Source organism: Rhipicephalus microplus, chromosome 9 (assembly GCF_043290135.1).
Source record: "Rhipicephalus microplus isolate Deutch F79 chromosome 9, USDA_Rmic, whole genome shotgun sequence".
In the NCBI taxonomy this organism is placed as follows: Eukaryota; Metazoa; Arthropoda; class Arachnida; order Ixodida; family Ixodidae; genus Rhipicephalus; species Rhipicephalus microplus.
The window spans coordinates 75,999,980-76,027,146 of NC_134708.1; the positions used below are offsets into that span (position 1 = coordinate 75,999,980).

General features: G+C 45.5%; 1 protein-coding gene across 2 annotated transcripts in view; it reads right to left on the reverse strand.

Moving 5' to 3' along the window:
- LOC119163204 (solute carrier family 2, facilitated glucose transporter member 10-like) overlaps positions 1 to 27,167 on the reverse strand; it is a 55,453-nt gene that overhangs the window by 14,470 nt on the left and 13,816 nt on the right. For both annotated transcript variants that reach the window (XM_075873884.1, XM_037415155.2), the window contains exons 3-6: positions 25,710 to 25,826; positions 15,853 to 16,043; positions 6,057 to 6,160; positions 5,341 to 5,449 (exon numbers count right to left, since the gene is read on the reverse strand). In XM_075873884.1, the coding sequence (XP_075729999.1) occupies positions 5,341 to 5,449; positions 6,057 to 6,160; positions 15,853 to 16,043; positions 25,710 to 25,826 (521 nt within the window). The remainder of the gene's footprint in view (positions 1 to 5,340; positions 5,450 to 6,056; positions 6,161 to 15,852; positions 16,044 to 25,709; positions 25,827 to 27,167) is intronic.

Below are 27,167 nucleotides of genomic sequence, written 5' to 3' on the forward strand. Positions count from 1 at the left end.
GGCGAACCTGTGCCCACAACTCAAAGGGACTATGGTCGTAGCACGTTACAGCAGAACGGCCAGATGTATTCCTCTTCTACTTCTTCAAGAAGAGTCCCAAGCGCGTGGCACACATCAGCAGGGGCCAGCTGGGTTTTCATGCTATCATCATCGTCTCTGCGCAACACTAGACGGCGCCCATGTATGTCTCTGTGCGCGTGGTGATGGGCGCGTTATTTGAATGCAGTCACTATGTCGTGGCATAATCCCCCTCCTCACACGCATGGTGCCGATGCGTCAGGCAATGAATAGATTCGTGGTAGGCGTAGGCGTCACTGGTCTTCCGGTGATCTCTCATAGTACGGCTTCATCCGGACTACATGTACAACCTCTGTAGGGTTGCGGCGTTTTGAGCTCCCGTGTATAGCTGATCTGACTTGGTAAGTTACATCGCTTACACGATGGAGTACTTCGTAAGGCCCGAAGTAGTGGCTAAAAAGTTTTTCAGAAAGTCCGCGGCGACGCACTGGGGTCCATATCCATACTTTGTCACCTGGTTGAAAATGCGCTTCGGTACGACGTTGTTGGCGGCGTATTCTGTATCTCGCCATCTGTCGTGCTTCCTCAGCTCTTTGCAGGAAGTCGTCTAGGCCAGGTGGATTGCTGCTTTCATCATTCAGGGGTAACATGGCATCCAGTGGAGTGGTGACTCTTCGGCCGAATACAAGTTCAAATGGTGTCACTCGCGTTGTTTCTTGAACGGCTGTATTATATGCGAACGTGATGTAGGGCAATATTTCATCCCACAGTTTATGTTCGACGTCGATATACATTGAAAGCATATCAGTCAGAGTTCTGTTCAAGCGCTCCGTTAGGCCATTTGTTTGAGGATGGTATGCTGTAGTTCTTCTCTGGTCTGTGTGGGTCATTCGCATCAGACATTTCATTAGGTCTGCAGTAAAAGCTGGGCCACGATCTGTAATTACCACGCTGGGTGCACCATGTCTGAGGACTATGTTGTTGATGAAGAACTTGGCAACTTCAAGAGATGTTGCAGTGTACAGCGAGTCAGTCTCAGCATAGCGAGTGAGATAGTCTGTGGCTACGACTATCCACTTCTTGTGTGCAGTCGATGTCGGAAACGGGCCTAGGAGATCCATACCAACTTGTTGGAATGGGGCATGCGGTGGTTCTATTGGCTGGAGGAGGCCTGCAGGTTTCACGGATGGAGTTTTGCGTCTTTGACACTCACGGCAAGTTTTCACATAGCGCTGAACTTATGATAACAGTTTTGGCCAGTAGTATTTTAGGTGAATTCTGGCGAATGTACGGCTGACACCCATGTGCCCAGATGTTGGCTCATCGTGACATGCGTGCAGAATCTCGTTTCGTAAAGGTGCAGGTACAACGAGTAAAAACTTGTCACCATGAGGCTTGAAGTTCCTCTTGTAAAGGAGCCCTCTGGATAAAGTGCGCGGGACTTTAACGTTGAGTCCTTGGAGACGCTGTATAAGCGGCAGCAAATCGGGGTCATTTTGTTGTTGTTCAGCGATTTCTGATGCCTGGACGACGCCTAGAAAAGGGAAGTCTTCTTCCTCCGGCTCACTCGTCTCCACTGGTGCGCGTGACAGGCAGTCGGCATCGCTGTGCTTTTTCCCAGATTTGTATACCACAGTAACATCGTACTCTTGTAGCCTAAGGCTCCATCTTGCTAGTCGGCCAGAGGGATCCTTAAGATTCGCCAGCCAACACAGGCAATGGTGGTCACTTACTGCTCGGAATGGTCTACCGTAGAGGTACGGCCGAAATTTACTTATGGCCCAAATGACCGCGAGACAATCTTTTTCGGTTGCAGAGTAATTTGTCTCAGCTTTCGAAAGCTTGCGGCTGGCATACGCTAGCACTTTTTCTTGGCCGTTTTGCCGCTGGACTAGAATGGCTCCGAGGCCGACGTTACTCGCATCGGTGTGAACTTCAGTTTCGGCAGTATCATCGAAGTGGGCGAGGATTGGAGAGGCTTGCAGGCGTGTTCTTAACTCATCAAATGCTTCCTGTTGTTCACTTTCCCACCTAAAGGGCACCTCGTCTTTTGTCAGATTAGTAAGTGGTTCAGCAATGTTCGAAAAATTTTCCACAAATCGCCGATAGTACGCGCATAAACCCAGGAAGCGACGTACTGACTTCTTGTCTTTGGGTGTCGGGAACTTCGCGATGGCAGCTGTCTTTTCGGGATCTGGCCGAACGCCGTCGGAGCTGACGACGTGTCCGAGGAATCGAAGCTCTTCAAAAGCGAAGTGGCATTTTTCTGGCTTGATAGTCAAGTCTGCTAAACGAATGGCTTCTAATACTGTGCGGAGTTGCTCTAGATGTTGGTCGAATGTAGCGGAAAATACGACAACGTCATCCAAGTACACCAAGCAGGACTGCCATTTCAGTCCCGCGAGGACAGCGTCCATCATTCTCTGAAACGTAGCCGGTGCTGTGCACAGGCCGAATGGAAGCGCTTTAAATTCGTAGAGTCCGTCTGGGATTATGAATGCCGTCTTTTCACGGTCGCGCTCATCCACCTCAATTTGCCAATATCCGCTCTTGAGATCAAGGGAGGAGAAGTATTTCGCCCTCCGTAGTCGATCGAGTGTATCATCGATACGCGGCAGAGGGTATACATCCCGTTTCGTTACGCTGTTCAGTTTCCGATAGTCGACGCAGAATCGAAGGCTGTTATCTTTCTTTTTAACAAGCACTACGGGAGACGCCCATGGACTGCTGGAAGGCTGGATCACGTCATCTGAAAGCATCTCCTCCACTTGTTTTTTGATGACGTCTCTTTCCTTTTGCGATACTCGATATGGGTGTTGGTAAATCGGTCTCGTGGCTTCTTCTGTTATAATCCTGTGTTTTGCAATAGCCGTTCGTCGCACCTTAGAGGACGTTGAAAAGCAGTCCGAAAACTCTTTTATAAGGGCAAACAATCGTTTCTTTTGATATTCTGGGAGCCTATGGTTGACGTTAACTGATGCGTCGACGTTGCAGGTCTCTTGTGGAGTGGTTGGCGTTGTCGCTAAACTGCATAGTTCAGTCGCCATGCAGAACTCGTGGAAATAGGCGATAGCCATACCTTGCGCGATGTGCTGACATTCATTCCCAAAATTCGTAAGGAGGACAACTGAGCGGCCATTCGTGAACAACACCCCTTGCCACGCAAATTCCTTTGTTTAAAAATAGCTCTACGTTTCCATCCGCTATTCCTTCGTGGTCACAAAATGCCTTATTTTCAACAAGCACCATTACACTACAGCGAGGTGGCACTGTGACGTCATCATCAACAACGCGCAGAGCAGTAAGCCGTCGCTTTTCCGATTCCTCCACCGACATAGCTTGTTCTGTCGAAAACGTTACACTGGATCTGCGCAGATTAATTATGGCTCCATTGGCTTGCAGAAAATCCATTCCTAGTATAAGCTCCCTTGAACAGTCCGGCAGCACGATGAAGTCAGCAACGTAAGTAAAGCCTCTTATTTCGAGCCTTGAGGTGCATCTGCCGAGCGGTGTAATAGTGTGGCCACCTGCCGTGCGTATCTGTGCCCCACTCCATTTTGTTACAACCTTTTTCAGTTTCTTTGCCAATTTGTGACTCATTACCGAATAATCAGCGCCGGTGTCAACTAAAGCATTCAGCTCATATCCGTCTATTTCCAACCGCAAATCTGAAGTAATCTTCGCACTGCTGCGCTTATCCTCTGTAAACATAGCATCGTCACCTTGAAACCGCAATGGAGGATCTTCGCAACTGTCGTTATCAGCGGCCTCACCTCCACAGGTCGCTTGCTTCAGTTTTCCTGGTGTGGGCTTGTAGAACGGTGCCCAGACCGTGCGGAAGAAGCACGTGGGCTGGGTGATCGGTAACGCCTGGGCGACGGCGATCTTGGCTGATGTTGGCGTGGAGTGAGTGGGCTCTGGCGCGCGGACAAGTACTCTTCGATTTCGGTTGGCCGTTCACCGTTTCGAGGGCATGGTGCGTACAACGGAAAGCCCCTTAATCCTGCCTGTCGGTAAGGGCAGAACCTATACAGGTGACCTGCTTCCTCACAATGGAAACAAAAAGGCCTGCGCTCATGGTGACGCCAGATGTCACTTTTCCGGGGCCTTTGATCCACGTAGCGAGCTACACCACGGGCTCGTGACAGGTAGGTAGCCGTCGGTTCCAGTGGACGAGGTGCGCTGCGTACCGTTTGTGGGCAAGGAGAGGCCATCGTAACTGCTGCATTGGTGTGCGCCGCGGGTTGTCTGAGTACTTCAGAGTACGTTGGGATGCGTTGGATCGGCTGTGGCGCACGCTCCGGCTCACGTATCATCTGCCTCAGTTCATCTCGTACTACGTCGACTACAGACAGTGTTGCTGTAGTGTGAGGCGCTTGCAACTTGCTGAGCTCTTCCCTGATCACCGACCTGATGAGTTCTCGCAGAGCGTCCATGTCACTTCGCTGGCGTCCAGAGAAGACATTGGCAGGTGCATAGTTTATGCCACGACATAGTGACTGCATTCAAATAACGCGCCCATCACCACGCGCACAGAGACATACATGGGCGCCGTCTAGTGTTGCGCAGAGACGATGATGATAGCACGAGAACCCAGCTGGCCCCTGCTGATGTGTGCCACGCGCTTGGGACTCTTCTTGAAGAAGTAGAAGAGGAAGACATCTGGCCGTTCTGCTGTAACGTGCTACGACCATAGTCCCTTTGAGTTGTGGGCACAGGTTCGCCCTTTAATAAATACGTTTTGTTATACCCCGAGTCCTTCAACATCGTTACATTTCTGGTGGACGTGCTGGGTAATGAATCAAAGCCCTACGAACGCAAGACAGCGTAGCCCCGACCACCAGCCAGTTGATACTGCGGAGCCGACACCTGTGCATCAGAGGACCAGTCGCCGTCTTCGAGGTGATGGGCGCGTTATTTGAATGCAGTCACTATGTCGTGGCAATATGACTTCCTGTTTACTGACCACAAGTTCGACCATAGATTCCCTACATAAAATGCTAGTATTCACCGTGCATGGATTTAGTATCTATTGATCTAGACGTAAAAGCTCTAGCAGCATAAAAATAAGGATTAGTGTACGAATATTAGCCTCCCCTACGCACTCCTTGCCTCAATCAGCAATTTGGAATAATATTGCGTTACATAAGCACTACTGCATGCTGTTATTGCATGATTGTGCCAAACAGCGGTATTTCGGCGCCTATGTTATTTTTTTCTCATGCCGTAAAAAAACATACTTTGCCAAGATACACAGAATAACCAGCCTAACCAAGGGGGCTAATAATGAACGAGTTATACTTTTCGAGTGTTAGGTCTTACCTCATCGTAACGTCCCTTGAGCACGAGGAAGTGTGGGCTTTGCGGCAAGAACAGCGTCCCCAGCATTTCCAGCAAAGCCGGACACGTAGCGACGGCAAACATGAGCTGCCTTCGAGAGAGACATCAAGGACATTCATTTAGTACGGTGGTCATTCACACAGCTACAGTTTTACGTGCTTTAATTTTTTTTTTGGGTGGCGGGGGGGGGGGGGCACAAGCGTAGTTGCACTTTCTAGCAGAACTCCGAAGAACAACCTGCATATACTGACTGAGCAGGCCATCGGGAATCAACAGAAAATGGTACACGTAATGAGAAGAAATATTTCGGGGGTTGGGGGGGGGGGAGGTGGGCATGTTTGAATCCCCCATACGTCTCTGTTCTACGTCACTGTTGCAACCAGACCCACCATGGTGATCTAATGGTTATGTTGCTTGACGGCTGACCAGAAGGTATCGGAATGGAAACCCGCTCACAGTGGCATTTCGATGGAGCCGAGACCCATGTACACAGGTAAAAAAAAAAACAGCAGATTGTGAAAACTTTCCGATCCCTGAACTACGGCATTCTTCCTAATCATATTGTGGTTTTGGGACGTAAAGCCCCAATAATAATTACGCGTGTAAACAGAAATAGGGAAATGGGGGACCTTAAGTTCAGTTCAACATCTGTACTTTGAGCACTCTATCCGCAAGGATCGATAGTTAGTCGTACGAACCAGCCATTCTCGTAGGAGATGAAGGAGTAGTTGACCGTGTAGGCCAATAAGAAGCCGACGGTGATGCCTACTTCGTTCAGGGACATCAGCAGGCCACGATGCACCTACGATCATTTGAAACAAGGTTCATCTGCTGGGTTCTACCGTTAATCGAAACATGCCAGAACACTTCTTTAATAGCAGTGAAGTGGTACAATATGTCAAGCATAACTTTAAAGGCCAATAGCGAGAAATACTACATATGTCAAAAACACCTAGTTTAATATATGTAAAATTTGAAAAAAAAAAAGCTTCCGCACACAATTCTGTTGCTCAAACAACGAGTGCAATCATCGCGTTAGTAGCACAAGAGCTGTTGATTCATTTTACCTAAACCGAAAAAAAATATGGAGGCGACTACAATTTTCGACTTAACTGTCTGCTAGTGGCTCTCGCACCTCTGTGTCTATGCGCTGTGAATTATTCCTTGGCTTAACTCTCTGTTTCGTTGTACTTTTAGGGCTCTAAACAACACAGGGAAAAAAGAAGTAGTGCACACACACACACTGGCGCTACTGGCAACAATAAGCTTATTCCCATCCAGGATGCGGCGGTCTCACCTAGATAGCGGCACTCTAAATAACACAGAGACAAACGAAGTAGTGTACACACACACTGGCACCACTGGCACCGATAAGCTTATTCCCATCCAAGACGCGGCAGTCTCGCATAGATGTCGGCAGAATGGTTGAAACCCAGGTACTGTGCGATGAAAGAGCACGTTAAAGAACACTACATGGTCGAAATTTCTGGAGCCCTCCTCTACGGCATCTTTCATGATACCATCATGATTTACGGACCTAAAACTTCATCAATTATTATTATACAGGCTTATTCTTGTTTCCAAGCCGAGAAGAAAATGTTTTGCTCATGGTGGTGACGTGAGAAATGCACATTAAAAAAAAAACAAGATATTTTTTTTTCTTTTTACGAGAGAGACAGCAGAAGTGCAGTGGGCATACGCAACTGACAAACAAACTTCAACGCAGCATGGACAGAAAATTCAGTTCTTTTGAACTCGAAGACAGTAAGAGTTCGCTGATTCATGTGTCGCCGAAATAATCTGGTTGTACAGATTTAATCACTTTTATGGTGATTTCGGACTTATACTTGCTCACTGCTGGTTATAGGAATCGGTCATAACATGAAAGTGAAATCTGTTTATGTTGGAGAATATGCGCGTTCGTAGAACGCTAAGAAATCCTTCTCAGCCTGCTTATGTTCCTTGCGAGACGAAGACTTTTCCAAAAGATCTGCAGTTTACCATTTCCTATGCGAGCTGATTCTGTCAGATCCATGCGATCTAATTGATCTCGTCATTACATTTAAGTCCCTGCCTTCCACAACCTCCATTTTTGTCTCTTGGTAACAATTCTGTTTCTCTTGGTGTCCATCGGTTGTCGGTCCTTCACATTCCATGGTTAGCCCAGGTTCATTTCTTTCAATTCATGGCAACTGCGATACTTGAAACCCACGTGGTTTATTCCGTGCCTGATTATTCCGTCCCTGATCTCCTAATCTCACTCGTAAATTTTTTTTCGATTGCTTGCTGCAAAAAGGAACACTTTGCAGCACCACACGGACCATGCATTAGCGGAGGAAGAATTTTATTCCTTTCTAAAAAAGAGCCACAACTGGTATGACTAACTCAGGGCTGTCCAGAAGACCCACGATTTGGCGTGGCGAGGCTTGGTCTTCCTGTCCCGACGTTATCATGGTGACGCCAGATGTCACTTTTCCGGGGCCTTTGATCCCACGATCTATCTATCTATCTATCTATCTATCTATCTATCTATCTATCTATCTATCTATCTATCTATCTATCTATCTATCTATCTATCTATCTATCTATCTATCTATCTATCTATCTATCTATCTATCTATCTATCTATCTATCTATCTATCTATCTATCTATCTATCTATCTATCTATCTATCTATCTATCTGTCTATCTCTCTGTCTGTCTGTCTGTCTGTCTGTCTGTCTGTCTGTCTGTCTGTCTGTCTGTCTGTCTGTCTATCTATCTATCTATCTATCTATCTATCTATCTATCTATCTATCTATCTATCTATCTATCTATCTATCTATCTATCTATCTATCTATCTATCTATCTATCTATCTATCTATCTATCTATCTATCTATCTATCTATCTATCTATCTATCTATCTATCTATCTATCTATCTATCTATCTATCTATCTATCTATCTATCTATCTATCTATCTATCTATCTATCTATCTATCTATCTATCTATCTATCTATCTATCTATCTATCTATCTATCTATCTATCTATCTATCTATCTATCTATCTATCTATCTATCTGTCTGTCTGTCTGTCTGTCTGTCTGTCTGTCTGTCTGTCTGTCTGTCTGTCTGTCTGTCTGTCTGTCTGTCTGTCTGTCTGTCTGTCTGTCTGTCTGTCTGTCTGTCTGTCTGTCTGTCTGTCTGTCTGTCTGTCTGTCTATCTATCTATCTATCTATCTATCTATCTATCTATCTATCTATCTATCTATCTATCTATCTATCTATCTATCTATCTATCTATCTATCTATCTATCTATCTATCTATCTATCTATCTATCTATCTATCTGTCTATCTGTCTGTCTGTCTGTCTGTCTGTCTGTCTGTCTGTCTGTCTGTCTGTCTGTCTGTCTGTCTGTCTGTCTATCTATCTATCTATCTATCTATCTATCTATCTATCTATCTATCTATCTATCTATCTATCTATCTATCTGTCTGTCTGTCTGTCTGTCTGTCTGTCTGTCTGTCTGTCTGTCTGTCTGTCTGTCTGTCTGTCTGTCTGTCTGTCTGTCTGTCTGTCTGTGTGCTCTCGTGATCACCCCCTTAACTTGGGTTGAAGTGAAATTAATATGGAAGCGTAAAATAGTTTGACGAATACGATTCTCTGATCATAATATCACTAATGTCAATATTCCGCAGTGTACGTCGTCGTCGTTGTTGTTGTTGTTGTTGTTGTTGTTCTCCTATTGTTAGTGGCGCATACCCACTGTGGTGGATTGGCCAAGAATCGAGTGGTTTCAAAATTTACTGTTCAGATTTGGAATGATGGAGGTTTAACAGAAAGATTACCGATAGCCTAGGAAAGTGTGGTGCTTAATGTAATGCATACAAATATTTACATAAACGAATTTATTCTTAGAATAGAGCAATAATCTGATTTTATACGTATATAAATATGTGGACATGTTAGGATAATGAAACTGGTTAATTAGTCAACCTATTAGTTTCATCAATATAGTCCCGGACGGCCGCGCATACTGCCGCATTAGAGAAACCAGAAATGGAAGCTCCGAAAGACAAAATGACAGGCAGAGATAAGTCCATACCAATACCACGTAAAGGTATTTCTAATAGGGTTTTTCGTAATGTATTAAACCGCCTGCAGGTCAAAAAGAAATGGTCTATTGTTTCCAGTTCTTCACAGAATGACACAGTGGCGAAGGAGCCTGAGCAGACCTGTGTTTATAGAAATTTAGATTTGGTACCCGTCAACGCAGCCTTGTGATAGCTACTTCTTGTTTTCGAGTGCGGCAAAAGTCTTTTCGCTAGGGATATAATAAATGGCGATATTCTGTAGAGTTTGTTAGTGCTGAACCTTTAAAGACTTGCATAAGCGTACGTCTGCGGAATCGAGCAGCAGTCACATAAGCGGATGATGGACAGAGCGGTAGAATGGGTTCGCTGATTGACGACTTGGCTAAGGAATCGGCTATTTTATTTAGAAACAAACCTTTATGTCCAGGCACTCAAACTAATCGTACTTTTCTCAAATGCGCTAGTACTAGTGTACGGAACGCCTTTGTTGCGTGATTATCAGCACCAACAGAAAGTGCCGCACCGAGAGAGATAGGGAATCTGTTATTATGACAGCTGATGTAATTGCTGTATCTAACTTGCGTAAGGCGAGCACTACTGCCAGAAACTCAGCCACAAAAACGGCTTTGAAATTAAAAAAATTCGGCTAGACATTGGCACAGACGGGTATGTGCCACTGCTATGCGGGTATGTGCTGCAGATAATCATTGACACTTTATAGCTACCCAGGAACGGCGAGAAGACACGTGGGTAATATTAACTAGTGAGCGTTAAGAAAAAGCTCCCATCGGTACCGTCGACCAGATGAGTCCAAAAATAAATGTGAGGGTCCCAGCAGAAATCGATCCGCAGCATTATGCATGGCAATCAAGTATTCTACCAAGGAGCCACACAAGATCTCGGAACTACTTTGCAAGTAGGCCCATATTGTTCTTGAAGCGTCAGTTGTGGTTGTGGTGCTGGCTATCGAATTTTATAAACAATCCACATGTTCTCTTAGGAAAGTGCCGTCTCGTGGTGTTAGCGTCAACTGTAGTTAAGCGCTATCTGCTGAAGTTTGTTTTGTAGCGTCCTGGGCTATACCATCCTCGCGAGCGCCAGCGCTTCATATCAGCCTACCGCTTCTGGCGTTGCTAATATCCATCTTGGTGTGGGCAATGTTACGTATCTGTAAACAACTGGTTATACAAAACATATGTGGCTGCTTAACATATATCTATTCGTGCACCTGTACATATCTTTAACACCACGTCCTGACATTGACCTCGACGAAAAAAAAAATGCACATATCCACGAAACGAATGATGGTGAAGGGGCTTGCTCCAGAGGTTAAATCCGGTGAACGATGATTCCTCTGTACATCCTCATAGAAAAACGTGACACGAGAGTTGTAGTGGTGTGATTGTCTATACACGTTAAATACACAATCTTTAGTATTTACCTATCAATGTACTGTACAGATATTTGCATACCGATGTAGTATATACATTTTGTTCAAGAGCGTATTTAGAGATTGCATAAGCTCGGAGGAATGTTTTTCTTTTAGTATAATGGCTTTGCGATCCGTAAAGTACAAAGTTAGGGGATCTCGAGTTATAGGGTATAGCGGAAAGTTCGAGAGAGCTCCTGACGGTGAGCCGACACTGCAGCCGCATTGCGAGCCCTCCGGGCCGCTACCTTGGCTTCTTTATTCTTTATTCTTTATTCGAAGTATACCTACAGCGCCCTAAGGCGTTATAGCAGGGGGGTTACAGATTCGAAAGAAACAAATTTTCATTTACAGCAGACACTTGTACACTTGTGAGCCCATTCCACTCATGTATTGTTCTGACAAAAAAAGAATTTGCAAAAATTCCAGTCCTGGGACGGTATTCCCCCAGTTTAAAAGGATGATCAATTCGATTTGACAAATAATACGGCGTCTGTAAATACATATCCTTATTGATTCCAGTTTTATTATCAAACATTAGATATAAAAGTTTTAATCGCAATTTTCTTCTACGCGATGAAAGCAGCTCCCAATTCAATTCTTGTTTCATAGCAGTAGAGCTTTCCCGCCATTGATACCGTCCCAGGACGAACCTTGCCGCCCTGTTCTGTATTTGCGGTGTTCGTAGTGAGTAGCGGTATCGACGGGCACTGAGTTGTGTCCGGCGAAAAAAAAAAAGAAAGCGTGCCGAGAGCAAGCGCTAAATAATAGCGCGGCCACCTAGCGTTCACCAACGAAACAAGAACACGTGCCGAGAGTGGAGCGAGCGTCACCTGAGCGGCGGCGCGCCATCTAGTGAGCGCTCTTTGAACAAAGAGAGCACAGCTGCGCCTCTAGCGGGAGCAATGAGCACTAGCGTACACGCTGGAGCGACGACGAGATACAACTCCCCTGTAAAAGTAGCAAGATCCTAAAATTACAACATAGTCACTTTCGATGTCCATGCTTTGCAAAACAGTGATGCCCAAGGTACGTGGGAGGTGGGACCTGCCGAATTTCCATAATGTATGGTTTCCAATCATAGACTCCTCTCTCTTTCTCCTGGCTAATAAAAGAGCGTAAATGTGCGCTGCGAAATATAAAATTGCCATTTTCTTTATTCCATGGTTTTTACATACTATGGAATCACAGGAGCGAACCGTGTGGGGCTAAACACGTATTTGAACGCCTAGCTCAAGGTCCTCGTTTTTATAACTCTGCGCAGGACGTAGTATGCAGAAGTTTACAAGCCAACGATAAATTGCGTTCACTTATCTTGAAAATCTCCCAAATATTCGATAAAGGTTATAGGTAGCGACCGAAGTATTTTGGATGTATCATGACGAAAATGAATCTTATAACTATCAAATATAAAATATTAACTAATCGCAACGCAAATTCCTGTCCTATTTTTGAAGGGCACACAGAGTGGAGTCTAGGAAATTCTGATTAGTTGGAGCGTGAACATTTATGCCGCTCTGAGCTCATCTGATGCTGTGACGCCCAGTCTTGAGACACTTGTCGAGTGTGAGGTTCAAGGAATGGCTTTATGCTCTCCCATAGTGGAGACCAAGTGCTTTAAATTGTTAAATGTTTTTTTCTAAACACATGCTGTTTATCAAGTGTGAAGTCCACGGGACGGCATTAAGCTCTTCCATAGTAGAGTACTAAGTAATGAAAACCACTAAGCACTTTTCCCGAACATCTTAATCAACCACTGACTAGGGACGGCTTTGCGCTCTTCCATAGTAGAGTGCCAAGTACTCTGATTCGTTGAACCCTTAACCAAACACAGTACACAGAGCTCTACGTCGTCAACATGTTTTTAAACACAACTTCCGAGGCAGGTTCCTGTTTTGGTTGATGTGTTTCGTCGTGATGTTCAGTTGGAATGTTATTGATGTCGAATATTTACTGTTTGTGAAAGTAAATTTCTATAAACAAATCGCATATCAGTGGTATAGAGCTTGTGCATGACTTATTCATGCCCATCTATCCTTCCTTTGACAGCCTAGTGCTCTACCATCTCTGAGTTGTTTAACATTTCTTCTGAACACATACTCTAAATAGTCGAACATTTATTTTGAATACACATGTCTACGCGAGGCTTCAGTTAGGGATGGTTGTAAGCAGCCCATCGGTGCATTCTTGTCCGCTGGCATGCAATCACGGAGTTCATGCGAGGACATCGAGGTTTTATCCGATGCACACGAGGTGGCGGCTCTCTTAGATGTCAAGACCAAGAATGCACTAAAATATCGGTGGGCACGCTGCTTGCAACCATCCCTGACCAAAGCCTGGCGCGAAATGTCTGCTCGTGGCTGCCAGTGAAACTTCGCCGATCCATCAGCAGTGTTTCCTGATCGATAATCCACTGACGGGGTTATTTCTTCCTTGTTGAGTAAACCCAAAATCTTCTTCTTTCGTGAATGAAAATCGTACTGGACATTCGCTTCTTCTTCAGTGGCGATGCCGAAATTACTTGTTAAAGGGACACTAAAGTCAAAACACAATTTACGTCAGAGTGAAAGCTCAATGTATGACATCTAAAACGACAATATTATCAACAACATGCCCTACTTACCGAAAAATTAAGGTAAATGCACAAGAACACAAGCATCGCAGTAGGGCATTTTCAGAATGATTCCGATGACATCAGACGGACCGCCTACAATTAATCACTAATAATCGATCTAACTGCACTAAATAAAGAACCCCCGTGCATCAGCAGACGCAATATAATGCTGCTCGTTCGTTTATGTTTGATTCATGAAAAAAAAAAACTGCCGGATGTTACTATGAGGAATGGCGCAAGTGGTTCAGAAATTCAGTTTTCGCGTGGTTACATGGGACCGGTGGTGTGATCTAGCGGGCCACAGTTAAAACAAAAGTGTCTGCAATCTCGAAGCCAATGGCGGGAAATTGAGTAATGGCCGTTGTTGCTCTTGTGGCTCCCGCTGTTTTGGTCTGCTGCTGCTAGCGCAGTATAGCCGGGCAACGTTGTGCACGGCAGCAGTGACGTGAGACGGTCCGGTCGGTCTGCTTCTTGAGGCGGGTAATTTGAAGTGCGCTAACCCGGTGCGGAGCAGTAAAACGTGATTTTATTTCAAAATAGGCCCTTCCCTGGCACGAAAGTAACACTGCAAGGTTTCTGGACTGCGATTTAAACAATCAACGTCGATTTGATAGTTGGCTTTAGTGTCCCTTTAAATGCGACTGCACCGCACACACTTGTCGCTTTTGGGCATGTTGTGAGACTAATATTTCTAATTCCGTTGCACAAGACTGCTGAGTTTGAGCACAAATATCACTTGTGTCGAGGGCTGTGTCATGCTTTTCGTCCACGGCAACAAAGGTATTGTGGTGGTCCGCAACACTGAATTCAGTGTTGTCTCTTTCTGCTGCTTGATACTTTGACGACTTCGCACACGGTATTCTATTCGCGATCCAGCCTTTCAATTTTAGCAAAGACCCTGGATAAGCTACGTCATCTTGAACGACTAGAAATCGAATATAGAATTAAACTATCAATGCCCTGCAAGATGGCAACAGAACCTCAACGGTTGTTCGGATATCCATGGTTGTTCGAGGCGCGTACCTTAGTTTTACCGCACCTTGCGAGGCAGCTTCCTGTAATCAAATTTACGCGGCGTTAACTTCAACTTTGGTAGTATATCACGCCTCAACAGTTTGAGGAACAGCTGACTTCTCTTTTGTTTTTGAATTTATTTTTCTCATGACTTTTAATTAACTGTACACAGCAGCTTTGACGTGTACTATCAGCGTCAAGCTAAACCTTGGATAATAACAAATTACAGCGCCAATTCCAGTCCCATTTACCATTGACAGGCACGCGCATACTGTTCGGCAGCGCTGTGCATTATATGCGAGCCTGTCCATGGCGATAGGTGGAGGGCGTCCACTGTACTATCGCGAAGGCTTGCCGCTGTTCGGATTCCATTTGACGCTGATAGCACATGCATATTCGTCACCAACTAGCATTTTCTTGTAACAAACCATTATTTTTTTTGTTGAATGCATAGAGGCCCAATCATAGCAATTCATACGTACCAGCTGTAGTTTTGTATAACGAAGACATTAGGCCAGTTACAGACCATGAAAATCGTCGAAAAGCAAAGCTGCGATAGTTATGTTGATGAATTTCGGTATTAAATACTTCATCGCCGTTCTCCTATCGCACACCATCTTTTATTTATTTATTTATTTATTTACTGATTTATTTATTTATTTATTTATTTATTTATTTATTTATTTATTTATTTTCTCTTCGGTTGACGTGGCCTTTTGATGCCTGGGCAAGTACTACTAGTACAACAACGACAGCAACAGCAACGACGACAATGACTACTACTACTACTACTACTACTACTACTACTACTACTACTACTACTACTACTACTACTACTACTACTACTACTACTGCTTAGGCCCGTGTGCTCAGATTTGGGTGGACGTTAAAGAACCCCAGGTGGTCGAAATTTCCGGAGCCCTCCATTACGGCGTCTCTCATAATCGTATAGTGGTTCTGGGACGTTAACCCCCACATATCAGATACTGCTAATACTGCTAAGTACTACTACAACTGGTGGAGGCGAAAATGCTGTGGGCCCATGCGCTCAGATTTGGGTGCACGTTAAAGAACTCCAGGTGGTCAAAATTTCCGGAGCCCCCACTACGCCATCTCACGCAATCATAAAGTGGTTCTGGGATGTTCGACCCCACATATCGATCATCAACTACTATAACAACTACTACTACAAATAATAATACTAACAACTACTGCTAACCAATAACTACTCCTCCTCCTCATACTACTACTACTACTACTACTACTACTACTACTGATCAACAACTGCACAGGATAGAAAGAATCGCTGTAAATCTGATAATGACGCCGTTGAGATGATTATCAGCGTGGGGATACTTACCGCTGGTGATATCTCGGCGATGTAGGTGCACTGCGCCGTGGTCGACAGCGAGACGGCAAAGCCAGTGATGAACCGTCCCGTGACGAACATGGCGAGGCTCGTGCTCAGGCTCTGCAGCGCCGATCCGCTCAAGAAGAGGGCACTGGCGAGCAGGAGTGCCCTCTTGCGTCCCAGGTTGTCGACCAGGACGCCTAGAATGGGATTTAGACACGCGATTACTGTGTGTCCGAAGATATTTATTATGGTCGTACCACAGCATAGTTTTTCGAACACATCAAAAGAGAGACAAAAAAAAAAATCACAGCATATATCCACGGAGTGAATGATGATGAGGGGGGCGAAGCGTCCGTGCGTTCGTCAATGCGTTCGTCAATGCGTTCATCTGTCTGTCTGTCTGTCTGTCTGTCTGTCTGTCTGTCTGTCTGTCTGTCTGTCTGTCTGTCTGTCTGTCTGTCTGTTTGTCTAGTGAGCACACCATGTACCACCATTCCGCATCTTTTCACCATAAATTCATCATGTACAAGTACCGTCATCCGGTGGAAATTTTAAGGACTAAACGAGAGGTGGCTACCACGACAACAAGGGATGTATATATGACCCACGGCGTAAGGGGCTTCGCCCCTAACAGGCCAACGTTGCCAAATACTCTTTATTAGTACGCGCGAGTTAATCTGTATTCACATGACGGGTGTTATCGCGGACGGATCAATCACATGACATGGGACGTGATCGTGATGCCTACACAGCCAGAATTCACACGACAGGGGAGAATTGGCGTTACAAGTGAGAATTTTGGCATTTTCCCCCGAGGATCCCACTGTGATATGGGCTTCCGTCGTTTCACGAATCGCTCCGCGCGGCCCTAAGCGGGAATGTGAGAACGGACGACGTATGGTGACGTAGTACGTGATCCCAGGCGTCGAATCACGATTTCGTCCGTCGTGTGAATACAGCTTTATGGAGAACAGGACCACAACAAAGCAAATGTAGAGAAGTAAATGATCTGGTACAACTCTACGTATAGCCGTACAGAACAAATTTAAAAGAAGGAAATAGAAAGTATCCAGCAAAAGGTAGAAAGAATATGTGGAATGAAAACATTATGCCCCGCGAATGAACCTGTATGCTCCCTCCCCCACTCCCCCACCCCCTAGATGTCGGCCGCGAGCACCATCTTACTAAGGGCAGGATAATACCGAGAGGGTTTAAAAAGAATCTTTTCCTTCAGCGTGATTGCGTGAAAGAGCTCGTTTCGCAGAAATTCCTGTGTAGTTGTCGGCGTCGTTGGCTGTGAGCGAAAAATTATGATATTGTTCGTGACCAAAACATTGAGAAAGATGCAAATAAAATAAATAATAAATCAGAGTCTATCACAGGCCTTCTGTGTAGAAAGCACCTATTTTACCACAAAGCCATGTTATTGCTGAAAACTGCTTTGAAAACAACATCAACAACAAGAAAAGTGATAACTAGATATGATCATTATGTTGTGGGAGGCGTCGCCGTAACGCATGTGCACGGTAGAATGCCAGAATCACACCAGGCGCGAAAGAAATGATCTTGAATCTCCTTTCATATGCATTGTGCAGTGAGTGAGTGGTTTAAGGTTGCCCACCCGTAATAAAGTGTACGGCTACGCAAGTGCATGTGACACTTTACGGACGAGCTGCCGGTGCATCGCTAATTAGCAAGAATTATGGCATAGCAGGCACTTAGCAACTATACACACTCGGCAAACATTCTAGGACAATTTGAAACGCGCAATGCTATGCGTACCAGTGTTGCTTTCCTTACAGTATTGTCGCACGTAGTGCGAACGTAACCCACGTATGATGTATCACGTTCTACTCTTGAAGACGAAGCTCGAGCATTTAAACCTCTCTTTAGATAGAGTGTCGAACGATTTGGAGTAGTTGATACTTTCCTACGGGAGAGCACAAAATAGTCTGTGCTTGGAAAAAGTCACAGCACATCCACGAAGTGAATGATGATGAGTGGAGTGAAGCGATCAGCCTGTTCGCGCTTCCGTCCGTCCGTCCGTTCGTTCTTGATTTAGTCCGTCCGTGCGACCATCCGTGCGTATATCCATCCGTTCGTGCGTCTGTACGACCACGCGTCCGTCAATCAGTCCGTCCTTATTCTAGTCTGTCTGTCCGTCCGTCCGTGCGTCCATCTAGTGAACACTCCAACTACCGCCATCTCCCATACCCTGTGGCACATACCCGCTCTAGAGCGGGTATGTGCCATTGGTGGCTACGCACGACAACAACGGAGAAAGTACATACTCACACCCTAAGGGACTTCCCCCTTAAAAATATTTTCACAAGGTTAAGAGAAATTTGTGGGTGATTTAGAGCACCATGTACTTTACTAAGGCAGAATACTGAGCTCTCCTACGCCGACTGTCAGCCTGTGTTCCTAATAAATGGCCGACAATGTAGAGTTTACAGAACTCGGCTATGGGATAGCGTTACGCTGTCCCGTTTCAGAACAGGCATTGCATTGTGTTTTTACAAAACGTTCTGAGCGACTTAGAGTACTTGGTACTCTACTATGGGATAGCAAAAAGCCATCCCGTGGGCTTCACACTTGAGGCCGCGTCGACCGAAATTCTGATACTCGCCTCTATTTTGGTAGACGTGGTTAAAGACTGACAAGAAAGCGGAGTGGTGTAGTGCTCACGCCCCACCTAAAATGTGTTCAGATAAAGTGGTTCACGATTTAGGGTACTTCGAACTCGACTATGCATAAACCTGTCCCATAGGCCTCCACTTGATGAGGCCAATATTTAGAAAAAGTTTACACTATGAACAGGAAACAAAGGTTTCATAACAGTCCAGCAATATGGGCGTTTAGACAAATTTATTCTCGCGAACATTGAACATCAATTACAATTCGAGAGAACATCGCGACGGAACGCAAACTACACAGACGAACCAAAACTTTTTACAAAAAGATGTTTATATATGGGTACTCTTTAGAAAACGTTAATTTACACTATGTACAAAAAACAAAGTTTTCATAACATTCCAGTAATAGGACACATGCACTTCGGCACATCTATGTACCACGACAAAAATTACTAAGTTGCAAGGAAGACATAATTGCTCTAATATACGTGACAATGTTGGCATACGTGTACACAAGAACTCATGCGATATCTGTGTGTTTAGAAAAAAATGTTTAACAATTTCGAGTACTTCGTACTCAACTATGGGAGACCACTGAGCCGTCCCGCTGAGCTGACCCGCAGGTCACGGGATCGAATCCCGGCTGTGGTGGCTGCATTTTTGATGGAGGTGAAAATGCTGTAGGTCCGTGTGGTCAGATTTGGGTGCACGTTGAAGAACACCAGGTGGTTGATATTTCCGGAGCTCTCCACTACGGCATCTTTCATAACCATGTGGTGGTTTTAGGACGTTAAACCCCACATATCAATCAGTCCTTACATGACATGCATGTCATGATTTCCGCGTAAGGGTCTGTCACTTTGGTTAGCCATGCTGTCATATCATACTATAATTGTTTTGCAATACGCCATGTGAACTAAACCACCACAATAGCAGAAACACCATGAATTGTAAATCATGACATTCATGACATGCATTTCATGATTTATAAGTTATGACTTGTCACTTATTCTCGTCATACAGATATGTTATGTCACACCGATTTTGGTACCGATACGATTATCGAAACGACCAGGAGAGCTTAAAGCCGTATGTGGCTAGATAGATAGATAGATAGATAGATAGATAGATAGATAGATAGATAGATAGATAGATAGATAGATAGATAGATAGAGAGATAGATAGATAGATAGATAGATCGATAGATAGATAGATAGATAGATAGATAAATACTCCCAAAGTCATCGAAGGTCACCAAGGAATGCTTCGCATTCAAAAGCATGTTTCTGATATAGTTGTACAAGGGCACCACTGAAAAAAATCGCGGCATATCCATGAGGTGAATGGTAACGAGTGGGGCGAAACGGGCAGATGGACGAATGGATGCATGGACGGATGGATGCATGGACGGATGCACGAATGGATGGACACACGCGGGAACGAATGAACGCTCGGATGGACGGATGGAAGAACGAACGCAGGAATCAACGGACAGATAGACAATCGGACAGACGCACGGACGAACACATGGACGGACGGACGCATGCACGAACGCCGGGACGGACGGACGCATGAAAAGATGCACGAATGGACGAACGCACGGACGAATGGAAGGGTGGACGGACTGACGGGCGCTTCGCCCCACTCATCATCATTCACTCCATGTATGCGCTGTGATTTTTATCATTAATCATACTACACGTAACGTCCTCTAGTATCGTTCCATTTGCATTTTTCAGCGTATATGCATTCCGCTATAAGTACAAGTACCGCCCTCTACAGTCGGTTCAAGAACTAAGGAGAGGTGGCTACATATGATTACGAAGGGATGCTCAGCCCACGCCTTAAAGAACTTCGCCATAAAAAATCATGTTTCTGACATTGAACTTGAACAAGGGCAGTGCTATTGTTGGGGTGGTTGTGGCCAAATTAAATTTATTCGGATGCCGAGAACCTGCAGGGGAGACACCAGGCCACTTCTGTAGGTATGTCACTACAAGAGCTACGACACTAGCATTTTTAAGCCAAGCTTGTACTTACTAGCTTGGGTAGCTGGTGGCACAGCCGCTGTTTTTTTTATTTTATCCAGCGACTGTGCTGATGGTGTCAAAATTTCCCTCAATGTCAGTTGGCACGCGTGCACCAAAGAAACTGTAAATAAACCAGAACTCTTTGGGGGCGAAGCTTCGTAAACATTGGGTCGTGCGTCCGCGATGTATGTAGCAGCAGTAGTAATAGCAGTAGTAGTATAAGTAGCCACCTCTCGTTTAGTCTTTCGAATGTCTGTTGGATGGCGGTACTTGTATAGATTGTTTGGGTGTGTGTAAACAAACTGGCTCGCGCCGAACGGCCTGCCCCAGCAGACTTCCGATGTGCCACTTCCGGCAATGCTTCTTCAATGGTTACGGCGGTGTTTTCGTGATGTGTTTGAGTTTGCAGCTCTATTATTTCTTAGGATGTGTTTGGAACAACCTCTAGTGGCTACATAAAGGGGCTCGACAAAGCGCACGGCAGGTACAGGCGCGGCCACTGCTGCAGGTAACACGGCTCGCGTGGCCGACGGTGCCGCGCAATATATCCGTCGTGGCGTTCCAATCGCGGCCCTCTGCTCCGTGTTAAGCCCAAACCACATAAGCGCGAAAATGCACGCGACAGCGACAAGCGACGCGACGTAGATCGTCTTCGCGCGATCAGTCGCTAGCGCAGGCAAACCTCATTCACGCGACGGCTTCGGCGAGCGAATTCCACTGTTGCCGGCATGAGGCCGTCAACTCGCACCAAGAAAACCGCGTAGCGAGCGGTTTCCCATTTAAAAATAAGATATATTGTTGTGTAATGGAACGGAAAGTGTTTATTATTGCCTTGCAGCACTTTTTTATATGCACATGCGTAATAAACATTGCGTTAGTTTTTGTTGCGCCCACGTGACTTGAGCAGGTTCACGTGCAGTGGATCCTTGGCGAGTTGTGACAGAGCGCTGAAAAGCACGTCAAAACAACCGGCAGTACGTCACTGATGTATATCCTTTTCCGGTTTTTTCTATTGGCTGCCTGAGCCCAGCACTTCCGGGCGATGAGCGACGGTTTCCAAAGCTGGAGAACCGAGCGATCGCGCGAAAACGAGCACGCGACACGTCGCGCGAACGCCCTATTTCGTCGCTCATAGCGTCGCTCGTCGCTGTCGCGTGCATTTTCGCGCTTATGTGGTTTGGCCCTCATACTTACGATAGTGGTCGCACCTATACTGGTCACACCTATACGAACAGGAAATGGGCAATTTGCAGCAAAAGATTGTCAGCGAACATAATTGGGCCACTTGGTTCTGCATGTCGACGATGTGGATGCGCTTTGAAGACGCAGACCGGGAATTAACATCGCACACCTGCCTTTCCCTGTTCGCGTCTTCAAAGTGCGCCCACATCGTCGACATGCAGGAGAAGAGTTGCTCGTTTCAAAGTAAAGTTGTTCAATTCAGCTTTTCGTCTAGAACTGAAAACCTTTCTCCTGTTCAACCCCGAACATATTTGTGTTTTCGTCTAAGCACACAACCTCAAGATAAAACGCTTACATCTACGCCTGTGTCACACCGAGTGCACTTTTAGGGGCGAAGCTCCTTATAGCGGCACCCGTTTGTTCCTTGTAGTCGTAGTAGTAGTTGTAGTGTGTAACCAGTATTACATTTTGACCTCCAAGGTTGTGCCGGCGAGAGATTTCTTCTGTGCGTTGTTGAACAATAAAAGATAGTACTCAATGTACATGCCAATGGCTGCTGAGGGGGAATGAGAGACAGGAAAATTCGGCTTTTAGTTAACGCACACGCTGCGAATTTTTTATTGTTCAACAATGCACAGAAGACAAGAAAGGGTTGCTATGTTATATTTGCTAAGCGTAACCTCCTAAGTTTTAGAAAGGTTTAGCGAGTGTTGGGCCGCAGCGCCATGAATACAGTGAACTAGTATATATCATGAACTCGAGGTGGTTAAAGGTGGGAAGTAGACACGAAGCGCAAGCCGTAAGAAAGTGTGCGTGTGCCTCCTCTCGTTCAGTCCTTGGAATGTCCGCTGAAAGGTGGTGCTTCTATATGATGATTATATGATGAAAAAATACGAGATGGTGGTACTTGGAGTGGTGAATAGTTAGACGAATGCACACACAGACAGATGCATGGATGGACGCATGAACGGACACAGGGGCGGATGCATGAAAGAACGCAGGGACGGCTGCACGAACAGACGCACGGACGGTCACACAGACGGACGCATGGACGGAAGAATGCTTCGCCCCACTCTCCATCATTCACTCCGTGGATATGCCGCAAACTTTTTTCTTAGGGGCGAAGCTTCTTATAGCGGCATTGGTTCGTCCCCCATAGTATGTAACAATTATAACATTTTGACCTCCAAGGTGGTGCCGGTGAGAGACTTCTTTTGTGCTTTGTTGAACAATAAAAAATAGTGCTCAATGTACATGTCAATGGCTGCATGCCCGAAATTGCTCGTTAGAATTCCAGTTCTTCGCCAAGGATTGTTGTTTGCATGTTCGAAAGAAGGCAGGCGTACACAGACCATCACTTTTGCTACGCAAAAAAAAAATAGACAAAACGTACGCAGCTGGAAACATTCTTACGGTCAACTAAACTCAAATGTACGAGAACCTATCTCTATTAACACAATTATTGTCTGACACGGAAACATAGAATGACATACCACGCTAACAGGCATATGTCATGGCTTAATCAGTGCAATAACAGATTTGAAACCGATGAAAGTGGCTTACTAACTGAAGAAAACTGGCGCGTCGTGCCTGAACCTAATGTCACCAACAATGAAATGATCGCAATAATGCAGAACGTTCAAAGTTGTTCGTGATTTTGATCCACAGTGATCGGGACGGCTCAACAATCTCCCATAGTCGAGTACGAAGTACTCGAAATCATTTGACACCAGGCCATGAAACTGTGACAGGGAACCAGCGTGCCGATGCCATTGCCCGAGAATACGCCGACCGAGGGGCGCACAACAACGAGGAACCAGCCACAGTTACCAGACGCTATGGAACAATTTTAGAACACCAGAGAGCCCTCGGTAGGATATACCCCCTCCCCACAAAGACCTCAGCAGAGAGCAGTCGGTTGCTTGGAGACAGCTGCAGACTAATACGTACCCCAATCTCAGTCCTCTGAGTAAAGTCTATCTGGGAATATACGCCAACAAATGCCCGCTATGCGGAGAACACCCCACACTTTACCACGTGACATGGGCCTGCCAACACACACACAGGTAGTGCGAAGAAACTGTACACCAACACCGGAGCAGTGGGAGGCTGCGCTGTCCTGCTCTAAGCCTGAAAAACAGATCAAACTGATCGACAGAGCTTGCAAGATGGCAAAGGCCACAGGGGCCCTGGACTGAGGGCTCCACCTTCACCAGAAAAAATATTTGTAATAAAGTTTTGCATTCACTCAAAATCATTAAACACTTATTCCAAACACATAGTGAACTAGTAGAGCACTTAAGGTTCACGGGATGGCTTTCAGCTCTCCATAATAGAGATTTAGGTATTCTAAATCGTTAAACACTTTTTTCTAAACACAGGGGGCCAAGTCCTGAAGACGTCGTTGACGTGACGTGTTCAGTTTATGTCGCCACGGCCTCATTAACTCTGAGGCCCACGGGACAGGTTTATGCTTTCCCACATTAGAGTACCTCGTACTCTAAATCGCTAACGCCCTTTTTGGGGCGAAGATTCTAAAGGTGCGAGTCAGTGGTCACCTGTATGCAATCTTGTATGTAGTACCCACTTCACAGCATATCCACAGAGTGAATGATGATGAGCGGGGCAAAGCTTCGGAGGGTTTTATCGGCTAACCGTGATTCATCCGCTGGCCGCGTCCGTCCACCGTCTGTCAGTTTGACGCATGGACGGACACATGCACGAACGCAGGGCCGACAAATGCATGGACGGACTCACATACGGACGTACAGATGGACGTACGCACAGGTGGACGGACGTCCGAATGGACAGATAAACGCAAGAACGCATAGATGAACGCAGATACGGACGCAGAGACGGATGCACAGAAGGACGCATGGATGGACGCTTCGCCCCCTCATCATCATTCACTTCGTCGATTTGCTGTGAATTTTTTGTCTAACAACACCCCCGCCCCTTCCTAACGCTGTTTTCTAATATATCTAGTGTTGTACTTTTAACCATAGGGATGGTTTTATGCGCTCATAGTTAGTACCAAATATTCTAAATCATTAGTTATTTTTTTTTCTGAACGCGTGGAAATACGTGACTCAGTGTCAGTGTTTAGAAACTGATTTTTTTAAGAATCGTTACTTTGCAAACGAATCTTTCACGAGTGAAAGATTACAATGTCGGCGCCATTGATACTAAAAAAAAAAAAACAGTGCGCACGGAAAATGCGTGTGCACAGAAACGCGAGGAGGTACTTCGCCCTCGAAGATGTATGCAGAGTTTTGCAACAATCGATTCTCGTTCGATCACAGCCTTGCCGGCGACCAGCCATTTCTGCCATGGCGATCTCATCTGTTTTATCGGGGTCACAGGACCTTTCGCGTGATATTTGATTGTTGCTTTTCATCGTTTCTCGTACAATCGTGTTTTGTTGCCCGTGGCAACTGAAGTGCTACGCTGCCAAGGACGGGGTAGATGTTATTCCTGGCGTGGATAAAGGCAAAAATTTATGGAGGGGCATTGCACAATGCAATAAGATGGAAGAAAAGAAGAAAAGAGAGGGAAATTATAGGTCAGAAGACGCAGATGTTAGCTTGCCTTCATTTTCACGATAGCGGAATGACTCGTGAATTTATTATAAACATACAGTGTATCATCCCTTTTTCGAAATGACGCTTTCCTACTGTGAAGTGCGCAATACTCCAAATATTCGCCCATTTTCCCAAGCGAAAATTCTATACAGCAGCTTAGCGTTTTCCCGTAGTTGGAAAGTGCACTTTCTTTAATTGCCTCCTCTTCAGGCACCTTTGCACTGTGCGACGTCAGTAAGAGTTTGAAACGTCTCACTTGAAAATGTTGTTCCTAAAATGCACCCCACAAAGAATTGAGCAATCCTCTGCGAAGGAGAAATAAAGTAGCCCCTGCGTTTATAGCGATCATTTGCTTACTGTAGTCGATTGCCAAATGCGTTCAATTACGTGATTAGTAATCTATGGCGACGTAATAGTTTAGCGGCCCGACTCACCTCCGAAAAATGAGGATATGAAGGCGCTCAGAAACAGGCTTCCCACAACCAGCTGCTGGACGACGCAGGACAAGTCAAAGATCTCCCTGATTTGAAGCAGAGCGCCGGATATTATCCCTGCGATGAAGAAATAAGCAAAGATAAACCCAGTTAAAACAGTTAATTTCACACCAAAATCAAGCACGCTTCAAATACGTTTCATGGAGGATTGAAAAAAAAGCACACCATCTGTAAAAGAAAATTTAAGCCAATCTTTATGTTGCACTTGTCTTTGACCAATCCTGGCGTTTAGCTTGTCACTGACCTATCCTGACGTCACACGCGTCATTGATCAATCTTGACGTTGAACCTGGCTCAGGAAAATTGTTACGTTGAACATGCCAATAGGAATTTCATAGACTGACGCATTTTTTACCCATCCCGGCGAGTAACATTTTATTGGTACATTCTGACGATCAACGTGTCGTCGCTGAATCCCGACGTTGAACATGACATTGACCAATGTTGAACATATCAGTGACCCCTATAATAATAGCCAGACGCTGAGAGTCTCTGCCCGTCCGTCCGTCTGTCTGTCCATCCGTCTGTCCATCCGTCCGTCTGTCCATCCGTCTGTCTGTCTGTCCATCCGTCCGTCTGTCTGTCTGTCCATCTGTCTGTCTGTCCATCCGTCTGTCTGTCTGTCCATCCGTCTGTCTGTCTGTCCATCCGTCCGTCTGTCTGTCTGTCTGTCTGTCTGTCTGTCTGTCCGTCTGTCTGTCTGTCTGTCTGTCTGTCTGTCTGTCTGTCTGTCTGTCTGTCTGTCTGTCTGTCTGTCTGTCTGTCTGTCTGTCTGTCTGTCTGTCTGTCTGTCTGTCTGTCTGTCTGTCTGTCTGTTTAATCTTGCCTAAAATGTTCGCTTATGCATTTTATTTAAACATGTGTCATTAGTTTTTTTTTTGTTACTGAGAGCTCGAGCTGCAACATAGTAGCTTTTGGTTGTCGCGGTGGACGTCTTGCGGCTGAAGCTGCAACGAACACCAAGTAAATCAACTGTTGATTGACTGACTGATCTCACGGCAAACAGTAATATTCAATGTTTTCTCTTTTTCACCAGCATCGCTATACTTCCAGAACCAAAGTCGACAGTTACGCCATGCCGCTCTGCCAATGACGTCATTCGTGACCTTTGCGCTTTAATCGCGTCACTCTACCACAGGAGAAGGTGAGTGGAAGTTTCACTGTCGCGCTCGTTCGTATATGGAAACGTGCAAGTGCATACCACTTCTGTCGATGGCATTTGCTTGAAGGATTGGGCAGCGGGGCGGGAAGGAACGAGAAAAAGTACGCTGTCCTGAACACATGTCATTAGCCTAGCGACCGTTAGTGCAGTCAAGGCCACGCGCAACGTTCAATCTCGGACATAACTGATCATTTACGCAACATGCGCACAAACGTAGATACAAAACTGAAAGTATA